Source organism: Acanthaster planci, linkage group LG06 (genome assembly GCF_054643075.1).
Source record: "Acanthaster planci isolate LZ-2023a linkage group LG06, COTS_SCS, whole genome shotgun sequence".
NCBI classification, from domain to species: domain Eukaryota; kingdom Metazoa; phylum Echinodermata; class Asteroidea; order Valvatida; family Acanthasteridae; genus Acanthaster; species Acanthaster planci.
Window position 1 is genome coordinate 22469545 of NC_141782.1, and position 25074 is coordinate 22494618.

The 25074-nt window shown below is 38.5% G+C and overlaps 2 protein-coding genes across 6 annotated transcripts in view; one reads left to right on the forward strand and one right to left on the reverse strand.

Annotated features, from left to right (window-relative positions):
* The first annotated feature begins 1852 nt into the window (after nt 1–1852).
* Nucleotides 1853–11308, forward strand: mcat (malonyl-CoA-acyl carrier protein transacylase). 5 transcript variants are annotated; one of them, XM_087137854.1, is made up of 8 exons: nt 1853–2013; nt 2558–2609; nt 2886–3048; nt 3417–3635; nt 4636–4847; nt 5186–5273; nt 5616–5833; nt 6367–11308. In XM_087137854.1, the coding sequence occupies exons 3-8, from the start codon at nt 3012–3014 to the stop codon at nt 6760–6762; spliced, it is 1170 nt and encodes a 389-aa protein (XP_086993980.1). In that variant the 5' UTR covers nt 1853–2013; nt 2558–2609; nt 2886–3011; the 3' UTR covers nt 6763–11308. The 5 variants fall into 5 exon arrangements, with proteins under 5 accessions (XP_086993980.1, XP_022092200.1, XP_022092199.2 ...); XM_022236508.2 differs by having other exon boundaries at nt 2558–3048; XM_022236507.2 differs by lacking the exon at nt 2558–2609.
* LOC110980066 (uncharacterized) overlaps nt 10447–25074 on the reverse strand; it is a 31951-nt gene continuing 17323 nt past the window's right edge. The window contains exons 4-9 of the mRNA XM_022236378.2: nt 21483–21603; nt 20465–20701; nt 19546–19747; nt 18920–19040; nt 18019–18388; nt 10447–17630 (exon numbers count right to left, since the gene is read on the reverse strand). Coding sequence (XP_022092070.1) covers nt 16998–17630; nt 18019–18388; nt 18920–19040; nt 19546–19747; nt 20465–20701; nt 21483–21603 — 1684 coding nt within the window. The 3' untranslated portion in view covers nt 10447–16997. The remainder of the gene's footprint in view (nt 17631–18018; nt 18389–18919; nt 19041–19545; nt 19748–20464; nt 20702–21482; nt 21604–25074) is intronic.

Consider the following 25074-nt stretch of genomic DNA (forward strand, 5'->3'; position numbering starts at 1 on the left):
TTGATCAGAACAAGGATCGTCCATAAATGTTCCAAACGCCATGGATAATGCCCCGTTGGAGCAAATGCGATCTTTGAGAAAGCCCGAGGCGACAAAATGTTAGATACATATAGTATGTACTGTAGAAGCTGCGGGCGCGCCGCCCGACGGCAACGCGGGAACTTCTAAGTTCCCGTTCTGGGCATAGATCTGTTTGTATAGCAATCAGGATGATGATACCAGCAATGTTGAATGTGAAGAGTGTATTTTGTACCAAAAACGAATAGATCATTGAAAACAAGTTATGAGCATGGTATTGGTGGAAAAATCAGCGGGCGTGTTACAAAATTCAAGGAGCTAGTATTATCTCTGATTGAATCCCACAAAATCGAAAGAAATTATCTTCGATTTAAGGACATCGCACTCTCAAATGGTACCAATACTTCTCAATGGTAGGGTTCTTGAAATTGTAGATGAACACAAGTACCTAGGTGCTATAATAGACAGTAAACTTGATTGGATTTCCCACACAAGGGCAACTTTTTCAAAATCTCAGACTATGATGTATTTTTTTTAGAAGACTGAGAGCAGCCCAGGTTTCAAGACCAGTTCTCGGCCTCTTTTACCAGGCAATAGTCAAGAGACTACTCTTCTATCGAATATTATTGTTTGGTACACGGCATCTAGGAAGGAAGATAGAGAGAAATCACCACACACAAAAAAAAACCCAGCAAAATGATCGGTGAACACAGACAACTAAATGAAGCATGTATGACCAAAATATTAGAGAAAGTAAAGGAAATCCTATGTAACGATTCTCACCCACTCTTCGACTGTTACTAATTTATGCGATCAGGAAAACGACTCAGATCATTGCCCTCCCGAACTTCACGATTCCTAAAGTCCTTTGTTCCCACCTCAATTTGCAACTATTAAGTCTTACTTGTAAAGTTTCCTTATAATACTTTCCCCTGGCTCACATATTCCCCTATCCCTGGCTTTAATTTATGATGAATATAATGATCATGTTAATTCCTTAATTAGTGATATTAATGGGTTTTTTCAAAATACCTGTGTAGTTTTGTAACAATATGTAACAAATGTAAAAGCGAACAAAGCAAATTTCCTTCTATGCTTGCATATCCGGACAACTGAACTGAACTCAGGCTATTTACCCCAGAAATGATCTTCGTCGTTTCTTTTCTAGAAGGAATTGACGAAGATAAAGATAAGGAGAAGATTGGCAACGAAAAATAACACAATCTGCACCAACATAGTGAAACCAAGATAAGTTTCAAATCGAATTTGAGTTGACGAATACACAGACCTAACTGATACTAAAACTTTGTCATAATTTTCTCTCATTTTTTGTTATAATTTATCTCGGAGGTATCAATTTTCATTTGGAGAATTAACCCCAAATCCGACACACGCCCCCTTTTTTTTTACAAAGAATACTTCCAAGGTGAGTACGAAAGAAAATAACCGGTATATTGTTTTACTTATCAAATGATTATTAGCTATGCCTATATAGCACCAAAATACTAAGAACTTGAAAACAACACCACGAAAGAAAAGCATGGATGCCGGGACCATGAGTAAGCCTTTTGATTTTTTTCTCCCCCAACATCAGCCAGAGCCTGGTATGCCGCTGCTATGCCTTCGGGAAGTTCGCGAAAATTGAAAGGGCGACATTTGGCGTTTGTTTTTACATATATTTTTCCATGGAGCAGGGGTCTATAGATTTTTTTCTTCTCAGTTGGATAACTCTATCGCATGTACATTTATTTCATATTTCATAACATTGAAGTCAGTTGAGGGCGCTATTCCGAACTGAGCTCTAGCTCTCTAGCTAGCTCTGCGCTGAGTTAATGTAAGTGGCTTTAGAGAGCTGAGGTTCTCGGCCGGGCGCTGGATGGATTCGGTAGGAACAGACACTAGTGACGCGCGGAAAAACCTAGACATTAATGTTCTGACTGTCAGTGTCAGCATGGTGTCAGCATTGTGTTCCGGCTGATCTGGCCTGTATCGTTTGTAAGTTTTACATGCAATTTGAAATGTGTAAGAGCAGTCGATCACCTGAAGGCTGACTCGACACTCGGTACACGTGGTCTGATGGTCACGGAAAGAAGTTGAAGTTCATCGTGGTTGTTGGCATGTATATAATAATGCTGGTGTGTATTACAGCAGCCTGGTCAGTGACCGTGGTAACACTGTTCATCACTGATTCATTTCTTCCTCGAACATGTTGAACATCGACATGATGTAGAATGATGTGCAACTAACATGACTAAAGTAGAAGCATTTTACCAATTTCTGTGATTGTTTTTATGCAGTTACTACATGTAGGTGATGAGTTTTGATGAATATACATGTACTATGTGACATAGTACATGTATATTCATCAAAACTCATCACCTACATGTAGTAACTGCATAAAAACAATCACATATGTGTAATAAGTAGAAGACAGTAGTTTAGGTACATGCATGTATGGGACAGCTAAACATTGAAAAGCTGCCTTTTTTAGTGATTTTCAAATATGTTTTACTATATTTCTTGTATCTTCCTTGTGCAGATAGAAGCATTTTCAACTCTGCCTGGTACATCTTGCCTATCAAAGTGCAGAGGTAGTGCTTAATGGCATAGCAGCTCCGAAGTTTGTGGAAACATTTGAAAGTTACAAATACTGGCAGCAACTCTGACCAGAAAATTGAAGAGACTTGACTTCACGACAGTTTCAGCATTCATCGCTATTGAGACTGACACTCCTCAAAGGATTGACGAAGGATCAAACCTGGAAGAGTTGTTGCAGTCTGTCTCCTGTGGCAGGCGTACTGAGGAACTTCCATATCATGCATCCAGCTAGTTTGATGAGAATAAGAAATGTTTACACTCTCTCACAGGCTGTCTTGAGGTCAAGATGCCATTATCCAAGATGCTTGAAGCAAGAGAGGACAGGATTAGATACAACAGGTTTACTCCAAGGAAGACATCTTGGATCTGTGAGCAGAGATGGAGACAGAAATGAGATGGGAGATTCTACATCAGCGAGATCAGGGATGACAGGTGAAAAGAATCGCATTCACTCTTTTCAGTGTTTTGATGTACTTTGGTAATGCCCACCAGTCTCAACCTGGACCATTAATACGGGCAGATCCTCATCCTGTAAGCTTGGATTCCTTACTTAGTTGATAAATGATACCATATGATCCATTACATATAGGTCACAAGGTTAATGATCCATTCTAGGCAAAATTATTTTCTAGTCACAAATTGATGGAAACTGTGCTGTAGAAAATAAAAGTGAGTCAATTTATTTGGTTCAGTGGATGAATTAAAAACAAAGGAATTGTTGATCGGACTCAACTGTAGGTTGTCAGACAAATATCAATGGAGAAACTATTTTTTTCCCCAATCTTTTTTCTTTTATTCAGAAAACAGTAAAAACAGAGATCAAGTAGCCAAGTCTATGGCAGCTCAACGAATTCAAAGCATGCACAAACTTCTTGATGAAGCACAGGTAGAGGAGCCAAGAAAGGACTTTGATTTCTCAGACATCCCTCAACGACGAGAGGCAAGACTTCAGTCACAGAAGGCAGAAAGACCAAAGCTTAATCCGCGAGAGATGACGGCATTTCTCTTTCCTGGACAAGGTGCAATGCCAGAAAAGATTATTAGAATATTTATATTTACAAAGGATTTCTCAGTACATTGACTACCAACTATCGCCGCGTTTACACTTGATCTTGCAACGGAAGATCAGATCTGGCAAGAGCAATCAAGCGAGGGGATCAGATCCACGCTGCGTTTACACCGGATCCTGATCCCGCGTGGCATCGATGAAGCTCTGCAACCTCGGGGCAAAGGTTATGTGAACAGTTCACTGATTATGTGCACTGGAGTAAAACGCCCGAAACTCGAACATGTTTACTTGTATACTTACGCTCTGTATATACATCTCATTGTTTTATCTCACGTAGTATGAGATGAAACAATGAAAACTGGGAAATATGGACGATTTTAGAATATGCAGCGGTACTGAAAGTCAGGAAGACGAAACAGAAAGAGAGTGGGAATGGGCAAGTACCAGTTTACTACCAATTCACAGTACAAAAGCACACCGGTTTAATTGGGAACCAGCGCAATGCTGGTTACGTGTGTGGCGTTTAGGCCAACAGCCGATGTATGGTACATGTACAAAGTCGTGTACGTGTACATGCGCTTCAAGACTTGCATTGGATGTAGTTAAGTCAAATGTAAACAATTTAAGAAAGTAATTTTTGATTTTGCCCTGCCCAACATGTATTATAACACTGTAAACTCAGCATTTGCCCCTCGGGTGTGACTCGAACCCATGACTTCTTGCTTACTCGTGCAGACGTCTTAACCACTCAACCACTGAGCTTACTGGTGTTTGTTGGCTGGTTAGAGTCAGAATTAATTAACATCTCCCCGGTGCAAATCCATCCTTGAAAATAATTTAAGAAATTTCATCATAATTTGATAATCTGGTCCTCACAAAGTGAAGAATTGATCCTTTGATGATTTTTTTGTAGTTACAGTTTTTACAGTTTTACCACCATCTAAATTTGTCACCTTTCAGATTTCCCACTTACTTCTTCAAACTTGTCTTTTTTCAATACCTTGAAACAGGGACACAGTTTCCAGGCATGGGTCATCAGCTTCTACAATATCCAAATGTCAAGCAGATGTTCAGTATTGCATCTGAGATTCTTGGCTATGACCTGCTAGATCTCTGTCTGAATGGATCAAAAGAAGAACTAAATCGTACTGTTCACAGTCAGCCAGCGGTTGTAGTGTGCTCGTTAGCTGCAGTTGAGAAACTCAAAGAGGACCAACCCAAGGTGTGGCAGCTTTGAATGTTTCTTGAGGTTTTTTCTTTTATTGACATGTTGATTAAATCTTGAAGATTGAACACATCAACACACCTTGGTTCTCGTGTGTGTTACCTGATCTACAATGTTTTACAAATTCTGATAATGCAGAGCTCATTGCTTACAGCTTGGACATTAGCACTTTTCACCACAAATATGATTTTTATGTGATCTAAATAGTACCTTGATAGTACCTTTAGTTGACAAAATGCAATTTATTTCCAAAGTGTTCTCTGCTTGTTCAGTTTTCAAATTATAGCCCACTCTCTTGGCTGATTTGTGATGATTACCGTCATTTTCTCTGCTAGGCTGTAGCCAATTGTGTGGCTGCGTCAGGATTCAGCGTTGGAGAGTTCTCTGCTTTAGTGTTCTCTGGTGCCCTGTCTTTCGAGGATGGTAAGTAGACAGGAGACTGTCATGTCTTATGGTCTCCAGTGGGCCAGGTTGAATCTTCTATTCAATCAGAGGTAAGGGTGAGCTTGCATAGTGTGGTTTCTGTCCGTTCAATAAATGCATATTTCTAACTGATAATTTACCCATTTTGTACAATTCCAGTCTTGGTTCCAAGCATTTTCAGCATTTCTGAGTATTTTTACAAAATCATTGTATACTCCAACAATTCAAAAGACCAATTTTTAACCAAACATAATATTCTTTCACATACCCAGGCAAGCACAGTGATTGGTTCCATCAAACCCATTTTGACTGCCACATTTCATTGCTCTTGTTTTCACACAGCCATACATTTAATCAAAATCCGTGCCGAAGCCATGCAACATGCCTCTGAGCTGGTTTCTAGTGGTATGCTGTCTGTGATTGGTCGACGTGGTGTACACTTCAAGATGATATGTCGTGAGGCCATGGATGCTTGTATTCTAGATGGGATCAAGGTACCAGTCTGTACCATTGCATCTCATCTTTTCCCAGAGGCCAAAGTCATCGCAGGACACACTAAAGTAAGAAAGGTTGACTGACTCTCATCGCCAGCAATAAGAGTCATACTGGCACAATTTGATTGGCTAGTTATCAAGGTTTATCATGTGACATAACATGATGGGTAAAGGCATTTCAGGAAGCGTGCCATCTCCGTAGAGGTGTGTGCATTTCTGAATCGGTGTATTTCTAGTAGCAGTTTCATGTACATGAATGTTGAGAGACATCAAAGGCATGCAAGTTTCTTGTACGCATCCATGTAAATTGAACCTAACCCTCTAAATTGTATTAAAATGCAAAGGATTGTGGGTAAGTGATGAATGAAAACAAACCAGCTTGATAACCAATCAGTGTGCATTTAAGCAACCTCATGCAAAGAATGTTCCATGTTTCTTGGGGGTACTGTTAACCTGTGGGTGTTAGTCACGTAAAAATTTAACACCGAACCATCTTGTGGTACATTGGTAAAACTTAAAGTGAAATTGGTTGATGAGTAAATATACCAGAAGAGCATTCAGATGTTGACTTGGATATCACCTTTTTTTGTTCAACTTAGGCTTTGGATTTCATCCAAGAGATGTCTCGTCACTACTCTTTACGGGCAGCCAAGCGAGTACCAGTGAGTGGTGCTTTCCACTCGCCTCTCATGGCGCCAGCTAAGGATGCCTTCTATTCAGCAGTCGATCGTGTTCCCTTTGACACTCCTGTCATTAGTGTTCACTCCAACGTCAATGGCAAGCGTTACCGACATGCTAAGCACATACGAACACTTCTGAAACGTCAGCTGCTAGAACCCATCCACTGGGAGCAGACTATGCATGAGATGTATCAACGTAACAAGGGGCAGGGATTCCCCAAGACATATGAGGTGGGACCTGGCAGACAACTTGGCGGCTTCTTAGAAAGGAACAATCTCAAAGCATTCCACTCCTACACCAACATTGATGTTTGATATGCACATGTAGAATCACATTGTACATGTATTTATAAATGTCCAGTTGATGTAAATACCTTTGTAAATTGGAACCATTTTATTTTGTGTTGTGGCTGATGATTGTCAAGTATTTTAAGGCTGTTAATGCAAGGCTGGATACCGTTTTAGTTTTGATCTGTCAGTTCAAAATCTTTGCCAAGTCACTTTTTTTTTAAGGTCATTCAAACCTAAGGGGAGTCTGAATATGCGATACTTGTCCTCACTTTGTGATCAGTTTTCCAGTCCCCCCAGGCTGTCACTGGAGTAGGCTTTCAGTCTCCCCTTCATGCTGTGGGTTTCCCCCTGGAATATTATTTCACAATTTTCCTCCCACCTCTAAAACCGACAACTTCTCCTTCATCTCCTCTCTGTAGGTTTCCCCAGGCCTTTTGGCTACAGTGCCTATGCCCCTTGAGGGAGCCCTGGTTTCATTACTAGAAGGTGTTATAATGAGTAATTCTTGTCTGTGTTTCTCTGTCTGTGATTATCGCATGTTTCCTTTGGTCTGGGAGGCAGTAATAGACCACCACTATTGACATTGTGTGCCTAGAACCAACTTGACGAAGCTACAGATTTGCCACACTGTTTGTGCGTTTGTTCTCCATACCAATGTGCTTGCCTTGACCAGCGCCATTTTGTGGGGACATTTTTTTGTCAGGAAATTTTGCACTGAATTGTAGGGACAAACACCCCCAACGATAACTATCATTCAAGTTATCCCCACAAGTGCTATTCAAGTACATGTGAATGAACATGTCCAGGCTGCTTCCTCATTGAAGGGACCATTTGTTTTGTTTGGAAAATCTAGACCAAGTAGTGGAGACAAACAATTGTCCGTATGGCATTTTTGATCATAGCAACATCTATGTTTCAATGTGTACAGTTCCTACAGGCACAGAACGTGTGTGTGTGTGCTGGGCAAACCTAACTGAGATTGGTTCTTGGTGTTCGCTCAGAGCGGGAACAAAAGAGGGCGTGTTTTAAATGAAAATACTGAACCTTTGGTACAAAGTCACAGTCTAGGCATGGAAGTTTGTGCACATTTGATGCAGAGCGTGCTGAGTATATGCAACAAATTTATGCTGGAATGTATGGTCTTTGTGTGTGCGCTGAACATGTGCAGGACTTCTCACCATCTCACCAGCCTGTCTTTCTTTTGCCAGTGAGGGTGCACTTTAACTCAGGGTGGATTAATAAAAACGTCTCTTCTTTGCATATGTACAAGAGTCTCATACACAACAGCATGCCAGAATTTCCCTCTCATATTGCTTGATTGACTGCTTTGAACTGCAAGTCATACAGCTATATTGTTTGCAAAGTAATAAAGTGTTTCTTTTTCACGGGGTTGCAGCTGCAGGGTTGGTTCTAATCATGTCATGCCCATACTCTTACCAATGTTATGTGTGTGCGTTAATTCCTCAGTATACATAAATTGTTTACTATTGACTACAGGGATCGCTACTTGAGAAGCTTTGCTCTTAAGTGATCCTCAACCACATATTTTTTGTTTACATTACCCTCCGAGTGTATTCTATTTTTTTATGTGGAAATAAAGTTAAAATTGAAGTTGAAGTATATTAAATTATTAAAGCTTTAACCCCTTGACAATGGGTACTTTTTTCTGAAAGCCGACTCCGAGAATTCCATCCTCGCTTGGCCACGAAAGCCACCTGCCAAACCGCAAATTCTCGGTTTGTGGCCCTGCTTGCTCTGCACACTTTGAATTACTCGGTGAAAAGGCTCATTGTTCGGTGGCATGCGGCTCTACTCACGGTTCCACATTCCCGTTGCCACTTTTCAAAGTGGGGACTATTGTGAAGCTGGTGATTATGATGCAACTTTGGTCTTTTCATTTCTGGGCTACACACAAAGGCCAATCACCATATATACAAGAGCCAGGGTCTGCCTTCTTTCACCGTGTTTGCTCGAGCGTGGGCTGAGAATAATGGCTGAAAAGCGGGCTGAGAATCTCAATTTTTACGGCGGCTTTTACCATCATCTGTCGCGAAGGGGTTAACTGCTCATCACCACACGGAGAAAATTTGATGGTGCAGACATTTTGAGTCCATGTGCATGGTTATAGAGCATTCCAAATCAGATAGAATGAATGTTGAAATGTGTACTCCAAATGCAACGTGCATCGGGCACTAATAAAATCTGATTAATGAAGCCATAGCAAAACTTAATTGCAGTGGGTTTGCGCTTTATTTGTCCAGAGCAAAATGAAAGGTTTTACTGATAGTGTGTTTAGGTTTTCTACGTATGGGCTTTGTTGACGTATATGCATCGTTATAGAATACACATGCAGATACACAAAACGGCCATAAAAATAGTCGTACAAAAGCCGTACAAAATTTTGAGTTTTTCATAGGTTTGTTCACAAACATGGATGCACGTAGCAGGCATCATTTTGTACGTGATGTGCTCTAGTTTTTATTTATAGCTCACTGCTGTAAGTCCTTAACTTGTTTATCCATGGTGTTTATGGCTGCCTGTCCACGCTTTCCTGGTGATTGGCTGCGGTTACAATTCTTCATCTTGTTTTTATGCCCTACCAATGAAGTTGAAGCAGCACACTGTTTCCGCCTTATTCTTGAGTGGGTGTGTGTTTGTGTTCAGAATGTTAGTGAAGGACAATAACTGAGAATTACTTTGCGTATGAACTTCAGTGTTGGTTAGTGGAGTGCTCTTGGTGATCTTGGGCTTAGAGTTTAAGGTCACAATAACCAAAACAAATCTTGTCAGCGTGATAACTTGAGAAATGCTTTGTGTATGAACGTTAACTTTGGACTATGGATTGTTCTCAGTAATCCAAAGAAACCTATTGCATTTAGGTTCAAAATGCCAAGGTCACATTGACCAAAACAAATGTAATGTCAGCATGTAAGAGCATCGAATTTGGTTTGTGCATTCTTTTAGGTAATCTTACAAGATTTTCAGTTAAGCCTGAAAGGTCAATGATAAAAGTCACAATGGCTAAAATAATTAAGATAAATCTTGTTTGTGATCTGAAAATTAAATTTGTGGGCTTGGGCTTGGCAGGGCATTTGTTTTGTTAGGACTTCATTCTTTTTTAATTCAGTTGGGCAATGAAAAGGCTGTAGAAATCTGTCCAGTTGGTGGGAAAAGGGGATCATAATTTTATGCCAAATTACATGGGGGGGTGCTCATGTATATCACAAGGAATATGAACTTTGAGACTCTTGGTGGCTTAGTGAAACTGATGAGAATTGACTCGTGTGCACACTGATTTGACATGCGCGTAGTGCAGTCATCATAACCACTTGTTAACACAAAATTGCAGCATCATCAAAATTGAATGGCATAGTAATACATGTACATGCATTCAGTGCTGTCCACTGTTGTCAGTCATGTTGGAGACTTTTCAAGTAAGGCTGTCTGTAGTTATGTGCCTGAACTTTGTTGCCCTTACTAGGTCTGGACTATTTCCTGCAAAGCAATTCAAGATTTTGCATGTCTGCTGTACTGTGGACATTAAATAGTTGTCATAGTAATGCATGACTTCATACCTTGTGTTTTATATATACCATTAGTATGGTCCTTCTCTAGATGTGTTAAATTCATCAGCAGTGTAACTGGAGTTGATTTTTTCTCGCCTCCAAAGATGGACACAGAAAGACTATCACACATTTATCAGACACATTTTGGGGAATCAAATGGAATCCTTTATTTCAAATTTTGGCAAAAACTCATAGAACAGATGTGACATGAGGACAGTACTTTCCTGGTGAGTTTACAAATGAATGGAAAAAAATTTAGTGTTTAAATCCGTATGTTGTTCATATTTGGGCTTTTTATCTTTTAAATAGAATTCTAAGGACTTATCTCTTTTTTCATACACATAAAATAACAAAATACAACTGAAATATACGTGGGGAGGTTGACATGCAGTAAAATACATTTTTTTGGTTTGTATTTCGATTTTTATATTTTTTTTTTGGTAATTTTTTACAATCCAAAAACAAAGTAAAATGTTAAAAATAAAGCCCAAGTCACGATTCTAATTCGGCCTTACACACATAATTTTCAATAACTTCACTTCAAAACAGCGTACATCAATAAATGTCACTTAATGTTAAACGATGCACAAAGCATGTTGTTGAAGTGAATAAGGATTCCCTTGGGAGAGTTACCTTATGGCCTTACAAGGGAAGTAGCTGAAGTCTGATTGAACACTTGAATTTCTGAATAATGCTCAGCATGGTCAAACTTGACCATTTTCTGCCTAACCATCTTCCACGGACTTTAGTCGGTTCTCCTCAGCTTTCTGATCCTACCCTTCTTACAGGTGTCTTCTACTGGTGTTGGGTACTTGGTAAGTGGAAGAAACAGTACCATTACAGAAATGCACCGGAGAATTTGTCTTTTGCATTTTAACTGGTTAGAAATAATCAAGCAATACAAGTGTAACTTTGCTGCTGTTAGAAATCGACTGCGTTAGTTGAGAGGTTGGAATTAAATTGTCCTTACCCTAGCATACCAATATCTAGTACCAATATGATTTCTCTTATTTCCCTTTAAGAAACTTGCAGGATATTGAAATGAACAGTTTGTGGGCTGATGTATTGATGCTACATAGACCTACAGTAATATTGTATGCATACAAGTGGTTATTGTCACTTGCTCCAGGCTCAATTTCTACATTAAAAACGTGCAATGTGATCAAATGCCGCTCTGTAAACTAACCCAGTCTCAGCTTCTCTTCTCACTGTAAAAATTGGAAAGCATTTCAAAATATTCCTGTCAGGAAAAAATAATATTCACATATTTATAATAATTACCGTTATCAACTATGTATAAAATTTACAGCAAGATATGGTACTTTATTTACAAAGTCTAATTACGATGTGGCAACCAGAGATGACTGTAAGAACTGATCTGTAAATCTACCCTGCATGGATTTCTTGATTTGCCATATTTTGAAAGTCTCGAATTGGAGTAAAATTTTTCTCAATGTATTTTTTTGTAACTTTTTGATTCTTTCTTGTGATACGTACATGAACATCAGTTTTGTATCTACATTCCCACTGCTTCAAATGACAAACTTTAGTGCAAGATAGTCTACTGTAGGGTTCACATCTTACATTAACCACATACTTGTTTTTAACACGTGTTAATTTTTTCATTTTTGACCAACTTATCTTCACTCAAGTCAGAAAAACTGACATTTATGTACATTTGCAGTCACAAATCAACTCAAATTTTCAGACTAGGTGGTTTGGTTTTAATGACCAACAGGTTAGGAAAAACTAATCTTGGTTTTCTTTTTTACATTTTTGTCAAAGTCAACTCTGCAAACGACTGACTAACTTTGGTGTGCAAATGATGCAATATTCATGTATCATCCCATCACAATTTGAATATGTATACATAATACAAGAATATATAAATATTCACATTTGAAAATGGTACATCTTTTAATATACTTTTACCTTTCAAATTATTGTAATTTTGTTTAGTGTGAAATGTCACCAATCTCAAGACAAAACCCATATGTCAATCACTCTCTCTAGCATAATCTCACACATTTCCATTTAAAGAAGTACACAAAGCAGAAAACACATTATACCCTAAAATTGATAAAAAACATCCAGAGCAAAATAAATGTTTCAGCGTAAACACATCAAGGGAAATATACAACATTAACAACAAAAAAGTACATCATAGTTTTAAAAATTTAAAATCTGTACTTGACCTAATGCAATGAGACGTGTCAAGACACTTTTTCAGCTATGCATTTACACAGCTTTTTTTTTCCTTTCTGGTTAAGAAATTCACAGTTATGCATGTTTTTATAGATGACACTCAACAAAGACCAAGAATCTCAACATTTCTTTGTCACATTTGTAGCTATCATGAAAACTGGCAAAAAGAATAAACTTTCCCATATAAGTGTCATGTTCCAGGAAGGTCTTATTCCTCTCAGTACAGAATCCAGAATGAACAGAAACTCACCGGTAGCTCCTACTCAGAGTAAACTGTACTGTATAAAACTTTCAAGCAGGAAATGGAAATACAGGAACATAGTCAGGAACAACTAATGTGGTCACAGTCAGCTGTGTGGTCACAGTCAGTTGTGCGCACACTGCATGGCATGCACATGTACTTTTTACAGAAAACAATACGAAACAAAAGAACAAAGTCTTAATAAAATTGAAAGCAAAAATATAGAGCAATGATTTTGTAGGAACATTTCATTAAAAGAATGAGATTGACATCTTTAGAGACTCACTGCTGAGGTGGACCATGATGTACAAGAGACTGAAATTCAGTAATGGTTGCACAAATGATATGCATGTACAAAGAACAACGAAGCCCTTTGTTACGGATGGTTTAAAATCACACACGTTCTTTTCAAACATATGTAACAGCCAAGAAGAGCAAGCTCAATCATTTCTGTTGTTTGGTAATTGCTACTCAGCTAAAGGAATGCTACAAAATCCAAAATGAAATAGAAATCAATCATTCAACGTGATCACATCAATCTACATGGAGCTGGGTCATTCCACGAGGTCGGGGCACAATTTGTGATGGTGTCAAGTGTTACACGGGTTCTGTAAAAATGAACAGCTATTTCCCTGCTTGTGGATTTCAAACTGACATTGTTATACATCTTGCAAGGCTGAATACAGAGACGTGTGTGTTATTTGTACAGAGTAAATGACCTACTCTACAGGTCATGGAGGTGGTAAAAGTTGCAGATGTAACAAAAGCAATGTCACATTGTGCCCCAACCTCATGAAATGACCAAGCTCAGGAAGATACTGTTTTGCTACAATGACATTACGAACAATGACCCTTTTGGGACAAATCCTCATTACAAGTAATATAATCAGCGACCATTTGAGGCAGCAAATCTAGCCATGTCAAACCTTGCGTCTTCAGAAGAGTAAGATGGGTTACAGTTGATAACAGATGGATCTTGATTATTCACTGGACGTGCAACGATTTACTGTTGATGCTGGTTTATACAAGATCTGCTTTATCTGTGTCAACATGTGAACAGTATGCACTGGAGTACACATACATGTATCATTTGATACCGGTAGTGTTGGATTTGTATAGAGAACGGAAATACTATATTCCTGTGGAAAAGACATTTGCAACCTACTCTTACGGTAATTACACATCAATACTTCAAATTCTCTCCAGCATTTCAACATTCATGATGTGTTCTTGTACAACTTCAAAAATAACAGTTGCATTGGTACCATTTGAGAAATCAGGAGAGTCTAATCCTACTTTGAAAAAGTATACAGTGCATACATGTACATGCTCTTTGCTTCCTGAAAACCAGTAAAATCACATCTCCTATCATGTTTATGTTCATAGTGTTTACATCACAGACAGCAAGTCCATAATGTAACAGCCAAACATAGCATCCTAATCACATTAGCATCATGCTTTCATGTATACAAAAGAAGGCACATGAGAATGTTACAAATGTGGAAAACTCACACCGCGACCTGGTAAAGGGGTTAGGGTTGAAAAAGGCGTGAAGTTAGTCAAAATGAAAAATACTTTCATGCACTACACACTGTAGCTGTGCTTACAGACCAAGCAGCTACTGCAAGTTGGAAATCTGCAACTATACACAGGTCTCATTCATTTTCATTGAAAATGAATGAGACCTCTCCCTTCTTCCTTTGAAATAATCTCAATCACAGTTAGATTTCAAGAAAAAATATGTCCTCATCAAGAGAAAATGTCTTTCCCCTCAACAAGCAAGGTTACAGGTCTATGCTTTACACAATATTTTACACATTTTCTAGGACAAAAGAAAACACGTTAGGTGAAGTAGGCATAACACTGCAAGTGTTTGAAGTGACTTTTTCCCCCTCTCAATTAAATGTACACATACTAATGGGAGTTTCAATTAAAAAGAAAACGCACATTTTGCTATGAACTGTAATGATTTGGAATTCAGAAAAGCTTGTTTATCATTGGAAGCATTAGCGTGATTGGTCAGAGTTTATGGCTATTGCTTTCACATTTTGCTTTAGAAATTAAAGAGTTCTGCAAACTGATGAGGATATGAATGTTTTTACTACTCTAAATACTTCTTGAAAAACAGAAATGAAACTTCAAAAATACAGTTCCAAGGAATTACAGAAATTGCAGCCTACAACTGTCTGTTTTTTTCTCATTCTTTTCACTTTTTGAAGTTTTTTTTTTTGGACAATGTGAAGAACTCATTTCAACAGTATCATGGCAAAAACTGTCAGAAGAACCATACAAGTCAAACATAGATAAAGACTTTATGACTTACAATGCATGCAAATCTATAGTTCATTTCCAAATTAAGAATTCACTTATGGGAAATACCTCTTACATGTACTTATTGTACTCAATTCTACAAACAGAAAAAGCATTAATCCAATAAATTACCGCATACCTGAGTTTTAAGTACAAATATGTGTAGGCGCATCCAGAACTGTGCAGCTTAAAACGTGGTTATGTACTAATGGTAGTCTCACCGTTAAGACAACTGCACTGATAGTGGAAGATTAGGGGTTTGAATCCTCCCAAAGAGATTTTGCACTTCTTTCTTAATGGTTTCACAGACAATCAGTCATCCTTACAAGATCAAGTTCATCACACCGTGCAAATAGAAACCTTATTACATTGCCAGCAATGTTAGTTGATAAACTGCTAACTCTGATGTGAGCTAGCCAGGTAAGATACAGGAGAAGTAAAAACAAAAAATGAAAACTGAACCTAGCATTAAGAAGTGATAAGCACTTCTGTCAAAAATACAAACCCTTTGTGATTCAGCTGAATTTTATCAATGTTGCTTTCAATGAATAACAGTTTACTGGCTACTTAACAAAAAATAATAGGTATCCGTTTATAACTAAATAGCACTATCTTATCTTAGCCACTTCCGTCTCGCCTAGCTTAGCTGATGGATCACATTAATTTTCAAGTCAAGCAAAAACCTGACCTCCAACAGATATGTTCTTACTCTTAACATCTACTCCTAACGTCTTCAACTAAATTGCATGCAAATGTGATCATTTACTGCCTTTTAAATTTTTGGTACAGGGAAAACAAAGACCAAAAGAAAAAGTTTAGAACTTGTTGAAGAAGACATTACAAGTTCTGATTCTTCTTGCTTGGTTTCAACAGGTGCAACAACAAAATCCTCCTATAGTCCATTTCATCTTTGTCATTTTTCAAAACAAACAAAAGAAATCAAATATAAGCTACACAAGATCAGAATTCTATGCAAAATGGACTCAAACTGGCTGAAACTGTCGATTACTTCCACATAAAATACACGTAGGTGGTGAATAAATCTTACTGGTTCATTCATCAGAAATGAATTGAAGTACCTTCATTGTGTCTGTGAACAAGTATGGCAATGAAGTGCAGCACAAGCATACTACCGTTGGTTGAACATAAAAGAAACAGAATCACAAAATAAAATCAACTTCTAAAAATATATTCTTTAATTTACAAAGCTTCACATCTTTTTCCCTTGTTCAATCCAAGAATGATCTCGGAACTTTTCTTGGACACCCAAATCAACATGCCATTCCCTTATGTACAACATGGCAGCACCTTATTCACGCGTTTCATCATGAGTCTTTTTTTTTGCTTTTTTGTACAATTTTATTTTTTAAGCGCAACAAGTACTTCAATTGTTGCATAGACAGTGATGCATAAATAAAGTCAGACACAATGTACAACTGGCTTATTGCACCCGGTTACAAAAATATACAAGTCTGATACGGTCCTAGTTGTTGTTTGTCAGAAGTTGTTCTAGTATGGGCGTTGAGATGTCTATAGACAAGAGAAAAAATGGTTACCATAAAAATGGATGTTAAGGCGGTGATGTAGCTTATATGGTTATTTCAATACACAAGTAACTTAAGAGCTTCAAGGGAACCATTTACAAATGTTTCTACAGGAACCTCGACAAGGCTACACAAAAAAACAAAGATTTGCTTTTCAGTAATTTTGGTCTTACCAAGTTATTAGAAAGGAAATATAACTGATTCACCTGCTGTGATGAATTCAGTATTGCTCCTATCATGGTAAAGCAATGCAGAGATGTAGCACTGCACCATCTATGCTTGTCGAGTGTGTTTGCCTCAAGGCCGATTGACAGCTTTCTCTGCCAGTCTTGAACTTCCAATCCTCTTGAAGCAGAAGCATGATATCCTGACACTGTTACGTACATCCACCCATCAACGCACAGAATTGGAGTTGGCATCACGCTTGGTCTTCTTCTTGCACTTCTTGCTGCTGACGTTGTTGTTGTTGTTGCTGCCACGGCTACTGCTGCTGCTAGCATTGGTGCCGCTGCTTTGATGTACATTGCTGCTGCTTGTATGAATCCCGCTGCTGCCACCATGGCTACTACTGCTACCACCTGCACTACTACTACGGAATTTACTGCCTTGCTGGTAGTTGTGCTGATGGTTGCTGTTACGATACGTCTTGGATGTAACCATGTTGGGGGTAGTCCGGTGTAACTGTTGCTGTGTTGCTGGCGATTGCTTGCCTACATCCTCTTTGCCGGTGATCTTCTCCTTGGGTGTTGTCATCATCTTAGCCGGAGCTTCCTCTTTCTGTGGCTTCGGCTCAGATGCAGGTTGGTTTGAGACATTGATAGTATTGACTGTTCTACTCTCTTTCTCCTTGACAGGGTTGGGCACCTCAACTTTCTTGATGGTGTCTTCATTGCTTTGTGGTTGGCTTTGAGTGGCTTCCTCTGTAGATGGCACTATGGGGGCAGAGTCAGCTGGTTTGCGTAGGTCTGGGCTGTTGTCTCTACTCTCTTTGGAAGAGCCAGATACATGTGATGACAAATCAGAATCCTGAAAGGAAAATATTTTTCAATGAAGGAATTGAAGACTTTTCAACTCTGGTCCCGAAAGTCACAAGGATGAATGCATCCAAATGAACTGACTATTGGGTTTTTGTAAACTGAGAGGTTTGGGAAAAAGTTTAAAGGACTGAAACTCATGGATTCAAACTCTGAAAGTCAAGAATGTGAATCTGAAAAGCATTTTCATGGGGACATTTGAATGGCTAAAGTAAACTAACCAGTTCAACATGAATCAGCCAAATCTAAGAACAACTGTCTTTTCATAACTACTGTTTGGTTGGTTTCATGAAGAGAATAGCCAGAAGTGTTTTTCTGGAAAGAAATAACAGTTTCTTGGAGATTTCAACTTAAGATGAAAACTGGTTTGGTTGACATACTGTATCGCTAGCACTTGACAAGGCATCCGGTGTGGAGATGGAGGACTGTAGAGACTCTGACTCCGTGCCACCCTGTCCGATCAACCCTACATCAGTGTTAGCATTACTGGTATCCTCAGTAGCTTCCCCACCCCTTTCGTCCACAGAATTGTCCACAGTATTGTCCAAGCTGAAGTTCATTGTAGCATTCATCACGGGTACAGCAGCATTCCCCGCCCAGTATCTGGACACCATATGAGTGGGAGGTGGGAAGTGGGTGATGTAGCTGGGGAAGGGCATAGGCTGGCGAACTTTGTGTGCCCAATTTCTTTGAATCCAATGTCGGTACTCGATGACATCATCCGTGATGCGAATGATACGACCAAGGATACTGCGCAATGATGAAAAAAAGGATTCATTTTACCCAAACTATGCAAAATCTGACAATATATCACTGCAGGTTTTACCCAAACTATGCAAAATCTGACAATATTTCACTGCAGGTTTTACCCAAACTATGCAAAATCTGACAATATATCACTGCAGGGAATTTCTGCTCCTTCCTTCCTGTTGATCTTGGTATAGACAAAAGATCTGTTTTGGATGTGGAACACTTTTGGTTTAAGCAAAATGCATTATGGCAGCAAACTGTGATCAGATGTAAGGGAGCATCTATGGTCTCCAAATGATGCACTAAAATTAAACTATATGCTATAAATAAATTAAAGTAACACATATGCAAGCCTGGCATGCCTTCTCACTTATATTTGGGAATCTTCACATTTATAACAGATGATCTGAAACAACCTTTCAGATCCCCAAAGCACAGATAGAAACAATTATGTGTTTTGAATGCTGGATATCATGACAAATCAATGATCAAACCAAGAAGAAGGGATATTTGGAAAAATGTGGACGGTACCTATCGGTGCACTCCTCTTGATCAAGTTGATTCAGCAAGGCTTGCTTCAGAACACTGTAAGCATAGCGGAATGCATTGCGTACCTCCATGAAACCATAGGAATTCTTGCATATGTCAGTCCCTTCAGACAGAAAACAAATTAATCATTCACATTTGTTAATAAAAATAAAATTGAAGTCCACAATTTTATCCCCATTGTTATTTTAGTTAAGCAATACTTCAGAGCAGGGAAATGGCTGAGATTAACTTGCAGCATCCAATTTGGTGATGGTGAAAGATTACTTTATTGCCACCACTTGCTGAAACTGTGCCATTTTAGTGAATTTAAGCTCGGAGTTTCAAATCAAAACATCTGAATAGATAATGGGCAAACTCAGAAAGGTAAGAAAAATCAAAGTGTGGATATTCATTAACCCTAACTCCCCAGGGTGTATGTAAAATCACATTGAAATTGGAGGATTTGGGACTGTTCGGGGTACCGTTTATACATCATTTCAAGGAAATACAACTTCACTAGTCACTTTTGCCACTCTGGGGAAATCTGGGTCTTACTTTGATATTCTGTGGGGGGAGGTAGTTAATCATTTCTCTTAATATTTCCAAATGCAATATTCCTCTTTACGAACCTGGATTCAAAGGATCCTCAATGCAGAGCAAGGAGGTACCATATCCTTGGCCCATCTTCCCTCTAGCATCATCCTTGGAGAAGTAGTATCCTCTATCCATCACACTGATGCCTGTCTTGAAGTAGTTGAAGTTGACACCATACAGCTCAAAGAATTCAATGAGCTGCACACCAAGATTGGTTGGTTCAGGCTGTACATGCATCTACCATAGAAATGACAGAAATAAATTTGAGAATCACATTAACCCTAACCGCCAAGCATATTGTTTGGCTTACACTACACAGTACCACAAAATACTAATAGTCTGAGCCTGAAGGATCTAGCGCTACAGATTACTATTTCTGGCAAAGTTACTTCCATCGTTACTTGTACAGAGAACAATAAAGCCATGCATTCATAGTGCCACAGCACTGTATGGTACATTGTCTTATCTATTGTATTTTATAGCTTCACAGAAGAATAAAGTCATGTCCTCTTACAAGCAACAGCGCTCAGTACTACATTTTCCTACAAGTAGTAATTTGGAGTATTATGTAGGGTTAGGGTTAACAAAGATCCTAAACACTGTTAAAGAAAGTGGTTACTTTAAAAATCTATGACTGACACAAATAAATAGACTGATCCCTATGCTGAAACACTGCAGCATCAATGTTAAACTTGAAGCCCTAAGCTTGATCCATTAATCCATTCCTTGAGGAATTGACTCCCCTCTTTGGCAATTACAGTCCCTAGGATTCAATTGATAAACATATCAAAACAAATTTTGTCTTTCAGAGAGAGATCATGTATCCTCATGACCTCAAACTAGTGAGTAGGACAATGGTGAGGATGCACGGATATTGAAAGATACCCAGGAAATGTCTGTAAGTGTAGAGGTGACCAGCTTCTTGGATTTAGATAAGGAATTCAAATTGGATACCTGAAGAAAACTGACGGCCATGAGGATCAGACTGTAGGAACTGATACCTCCAGTCCAGACTTCATTCAGTTCTCGTTGCAGCAAGAATTGCTTCAAGACAAAGACAAGATGTGGTAGGCATGGAAACTGCTTGATAAAGTCCTCAATCAGCTTAGCACAGGCGATACCTGACCGCATGTTGAAGCTGATGTCCACCTTGACCTTAGTCTGGTCATCTGTCAGCTTCACAATAGGAACCTAGGAGTTTGAGAAGTGACAAAAAATTCTTCCTATCAATTAATGAGCAAACAAGTAAAATGAACAACCTGTGGAAACCATCAAACCATCTCTTATCCTACTGACCATTTAAACTCATCATTTAAACATAGGCCGTGTATGTAGATATGCCATATAAGCTTGCTTTGTTGAATCATTTCTTCTCGGCAACTCCTCAGGATTATAGCCAAAGCATATCAATATTTTTGATTTGGCAACAGCTCAGAAGTGGGAACTACATGTAACATCAAGAACCACGCACAATTGTGAACAGGAATTTTGGATCTTTACAGGTGAATTTCTTTCTCCACCGTATTCTCTAATCCAATATCCCATTTGTTGGGGAAAAATGTTATTTGTAGTTGTTGACAAAAGCTACATAAAATTGCCTTGCATCTGCATCTTATTTTCTGGTGCGTTTGGGACTTTGGTTTCATTTCATATGCTAAATTTGAAAGGTTTAATTCATAAAAGTTACTGAAAACAGTTTGCATATTTTAGGCAGAAACTGACCCAATAAGATAAAAATGGTCAATCATTCACTTCCTAATGAACCAGACTTTACAAATCAACAAAAATGGAGAACACAAATTTATGCTACATTAAGTACAAAGTACAGACCTCACTTCAAAGTTTAACTGCTGAAGCAGGAGGGTTTGTATAATACAGTCTTTGTACAGTTCCCAAAGGTTCTGACCCATATCCTCCTGGCTCTATAAATACATCACAAACGGATCGACTATCCACACGTGTTTACACTTACCGAAGCTTTGTCAAGCACTTTGATGGAGCCCATTTCAGCAATGTGGCTTTTCTCCAATTCGTTACCAATCCTGAAGAATGGGCAATCCCCCAGATCCCCAAACACCACCAAGTCAATGTCACTAGAGAAAAATCCAAAGAAAGCCAAACACAACCAGGTTAATGGTTGTGCGATGTACAGTACATGTCTTTGGTTGGTTGGTTGGTTTCTTGAACTCCTGTTCACTAGCAAGGTTCTATTTATAGGGCAGGAACTTCCTTCTTGAAGGGGCAAGCCAATTCCATCTTCACAGCAGCACTTATTATCAGACAATCAACTTGTATTTGGGAGCATGTTAATGGCAAAGATCAGGTGCATCAAGCCTCTGATGCCCCCCTTGAAATTCTTACCCTGCATTTGCCCTGAAATGCACAGTACTGGTACCAGTACATGTGGGTCAAAGTATTTGATTGAACCATCTGTCAAGGGGGTACCAGTTTCATTTATTGTAACTTGGAGCACAAGAAGCTACAACTATTTTATTGAAGCATTGGAACAGTTTGAACACAAGATCTGTCAGTAAGTTCAGTTATTTAGCGTCAACCTGTCTGGTCTGTGTGCATTTGTCTGCATTCATCTGTATGTACATGTACAATGTACATTACACAGAGAAGCATACATGCAGCATATACATGTATTTAACCATGAAAACAAAAGATATGAATTTTAACTTCCTGACAGTATCTGCAAAAAACCCAATGTCACTCTGAAGTACGGCACAGTCTCTATACAATAGCAATATGGCAGTAGGAAGGTGAAGCTATTTTAGGAATGAAATGTCACTTTATGTCACCTGTAACATATGAGTGTTAATGATACCAGTAATTTATGTATGCATATCTGATGATCCAACAGCACATTTAGTCCAAATTACAGGATTATACTGAGTAACATAGTACACTGGAGAAATGTTCAGTTTTAGAGGTGAGAAGAAAACCTGAGATAAATGTTTCAGGGAAAACCCATGGACTCAGGTAGGGATTCAAAACCCTATCCACATGTGGACTGTGCCAAATTCAAACCCACGGCCCCAGAGGTGGCAAGTTAGGAAAGAAATGTTACGAGTAGGAGGAGGAGTGGGAGTAGTAGTAGATAGATAGATTGATTTGATTGATTTGATTGATTTGATTTGATGGATGGTGATGAATAAAAAAGTTTTCTACATGTACTGGTAGCTATGATAGGTACAATGGACAAAACACTGTATGGGAGTATACAGAGTAGTGCTTATGTTGAACCAATTTGCTCACGCACCTAGGAAGGCATACTTACATACATGTACATGTTCATATATTACAATTCACTTATTAGCTGGTTCGGCAGTTCAGCCGAACCAGGTATTGTAACTGTTCTGTTTTTTTTTTTCTTTCCTTTTTTTTAGCTGGTTCGGCAGTTCAGCCGAACCAGGTATTGAAATCGTTCTGTTTTTTTTTTTCTTTCCTTTTTTTTTTTTTTTTTTTAGCTGGTTCGGCAGTTCAGCCGAACCAGGTATTGAAATCGTTCTGTTTTTTTTTTTCTTTCCTTTTTTTTTTTTTTTTTTTTTTTTAGCTGGTTTGGCAGTTCAGCCGGACCAGGTATTGGAATCTTTCTTTTTTTTTTTTTTTTTCCTTTTTTTTTTTTTTTTTTTTTTTTTTTTTTTTCTTCTTCTTCAGCCAAGTTTTTCTACCCCTACACTTTGGCACCTAGGAAAATCAGAAGAATTTCAAACTTGGAGGATGGTTGTGTGATCATCCAAGGACGGTCCTAGAAGAAATTCACAGTGATAACTTAAGTAGTTTATTTATTATTGATTTTTGAAGAATTAATTTTCCCCCATAGACTTTGTACACAGATTGCACACAGTTTTCGGACTGTCGTATATCAGGCTATGAGGGCGCTATTGCAGAATTACGGTCACACCTGCATGGGCTTTCAATTTTCAAGAAACTGTCCCATATTGAACCATGTATGGCGCTGTTGCACAACATAGGGTTTGTACACACATTGTCCCGCATAATGCGTGAGCAGTCCTCAACTTCGACCCAGAATTACTACCAGAACGAAGAAGAAATCAGACTAAATTTTCCCTTCCGTTCGATCGCAAATATACCCAAGTGTCCAAATATTAAATAATATTTCATAAGTTTTTCCCAGTTTAGACAAAAATCACGTGACATGAAATTAAAGGAGCAGTTTTCCTACACATGTGTTTCTAGCCCATTGACTTTGTACACGTTTTTGAGCGACAATTTTGGTAACTTTGCAGTCTTTCATCGTTCCCAAAGTGATAGCCAACGAAGACCCCGATGCAAGATTTATTGCAAAGGGATGACGTCATGATGACATCATCACCTTATTTTATATTTATTTTTGAATATTTCATTTTTCCCCATAGGTTTTGTACACGTTTTTCGACTTGACACAAGTGAACAAGTAGTCTTTAACTTCGGCGCAAGATTACTATAAGAACAAAGGCAAAATCGGGTACTTTACGCTCTGTTATTTTATTTGAAATATGCCTAAGAGTCCGAATATGAAGTAATATTTCATAAAAATTGTCCAGTTTAAGCGGAAATCACGTGACACGAACTTAAAGAAGCAGTGTTTCTGCAAACAAGTTTATAGCCCATTGACTTTGTACACGTTTTTGAGCGACAATTTTGGTAACTTTGCAGTCTTTGATCGTTCCCAAAGTGATAGCCAACGAAGATGCCGATGCAAGATTTATTTCAAAGGGATGACGTCATGATGACATCATCCCCTTATTTTATATTCATTTTTGAATATTTAATTTTTCCCCATAGGTTTTGTACACGTTTTTCTACTTAACACAAGTGAACAAGTAGTCTTTAACTTCGGCGCAAGATTACTATCAGAACAAAGGAGAAATCGGGTACTTTACGCTCTGTTATTTTATTTGAAATATGCCTGAGAGTCCGAATATGAAGTAATATTTCATAAAAACTGTTCAGTTTAGGCGCAAATCACGTGACACGAACTTAAAGAAGCAGTGTTTCTGCAAACAAGTTTATAGCCCATTGACTTTGTACACGCTTTTGAGCGACAATTTCGGTAACTTTGCAGTCTTTCATCGTTCCCAAAGTGATAGCCAACGAAGACCCTGATGCAAGATTTATTGCAAAGGGATGACGTCATGATGACATCATCCCCTTATTTTATATTCATTTTTGAATATTTCATTTTTCCCCATAGGTTTTGTACACGTTTTTCTACTTAACACAAGTGAACAAGTAGTCTTTAACTTCGGCGCAAGATTACTATCAGAACAAAGGAGAAATCGGGTACTTTACGCTCTGTTATTTTATTTGAAATATGCCTAAGAGTCCGAATATGAAGTAATATTTCATAAAAATTGTTCAGGTTAAGCGCAAATCACGTGACACGAACTTAAAGGAGCAGTGTTTCTGCAAACAAGTTTATAGCCCATTGACTTTGTACACGTTTTTCAGCGACAATTTCGGTAACTTTGCAGTCTCTGATCGTTCCCAAAGTAATAGCCAACAAAGACCCTGATGCACGACTTATTTCAAAGGGATGACGTCACGATGACCTG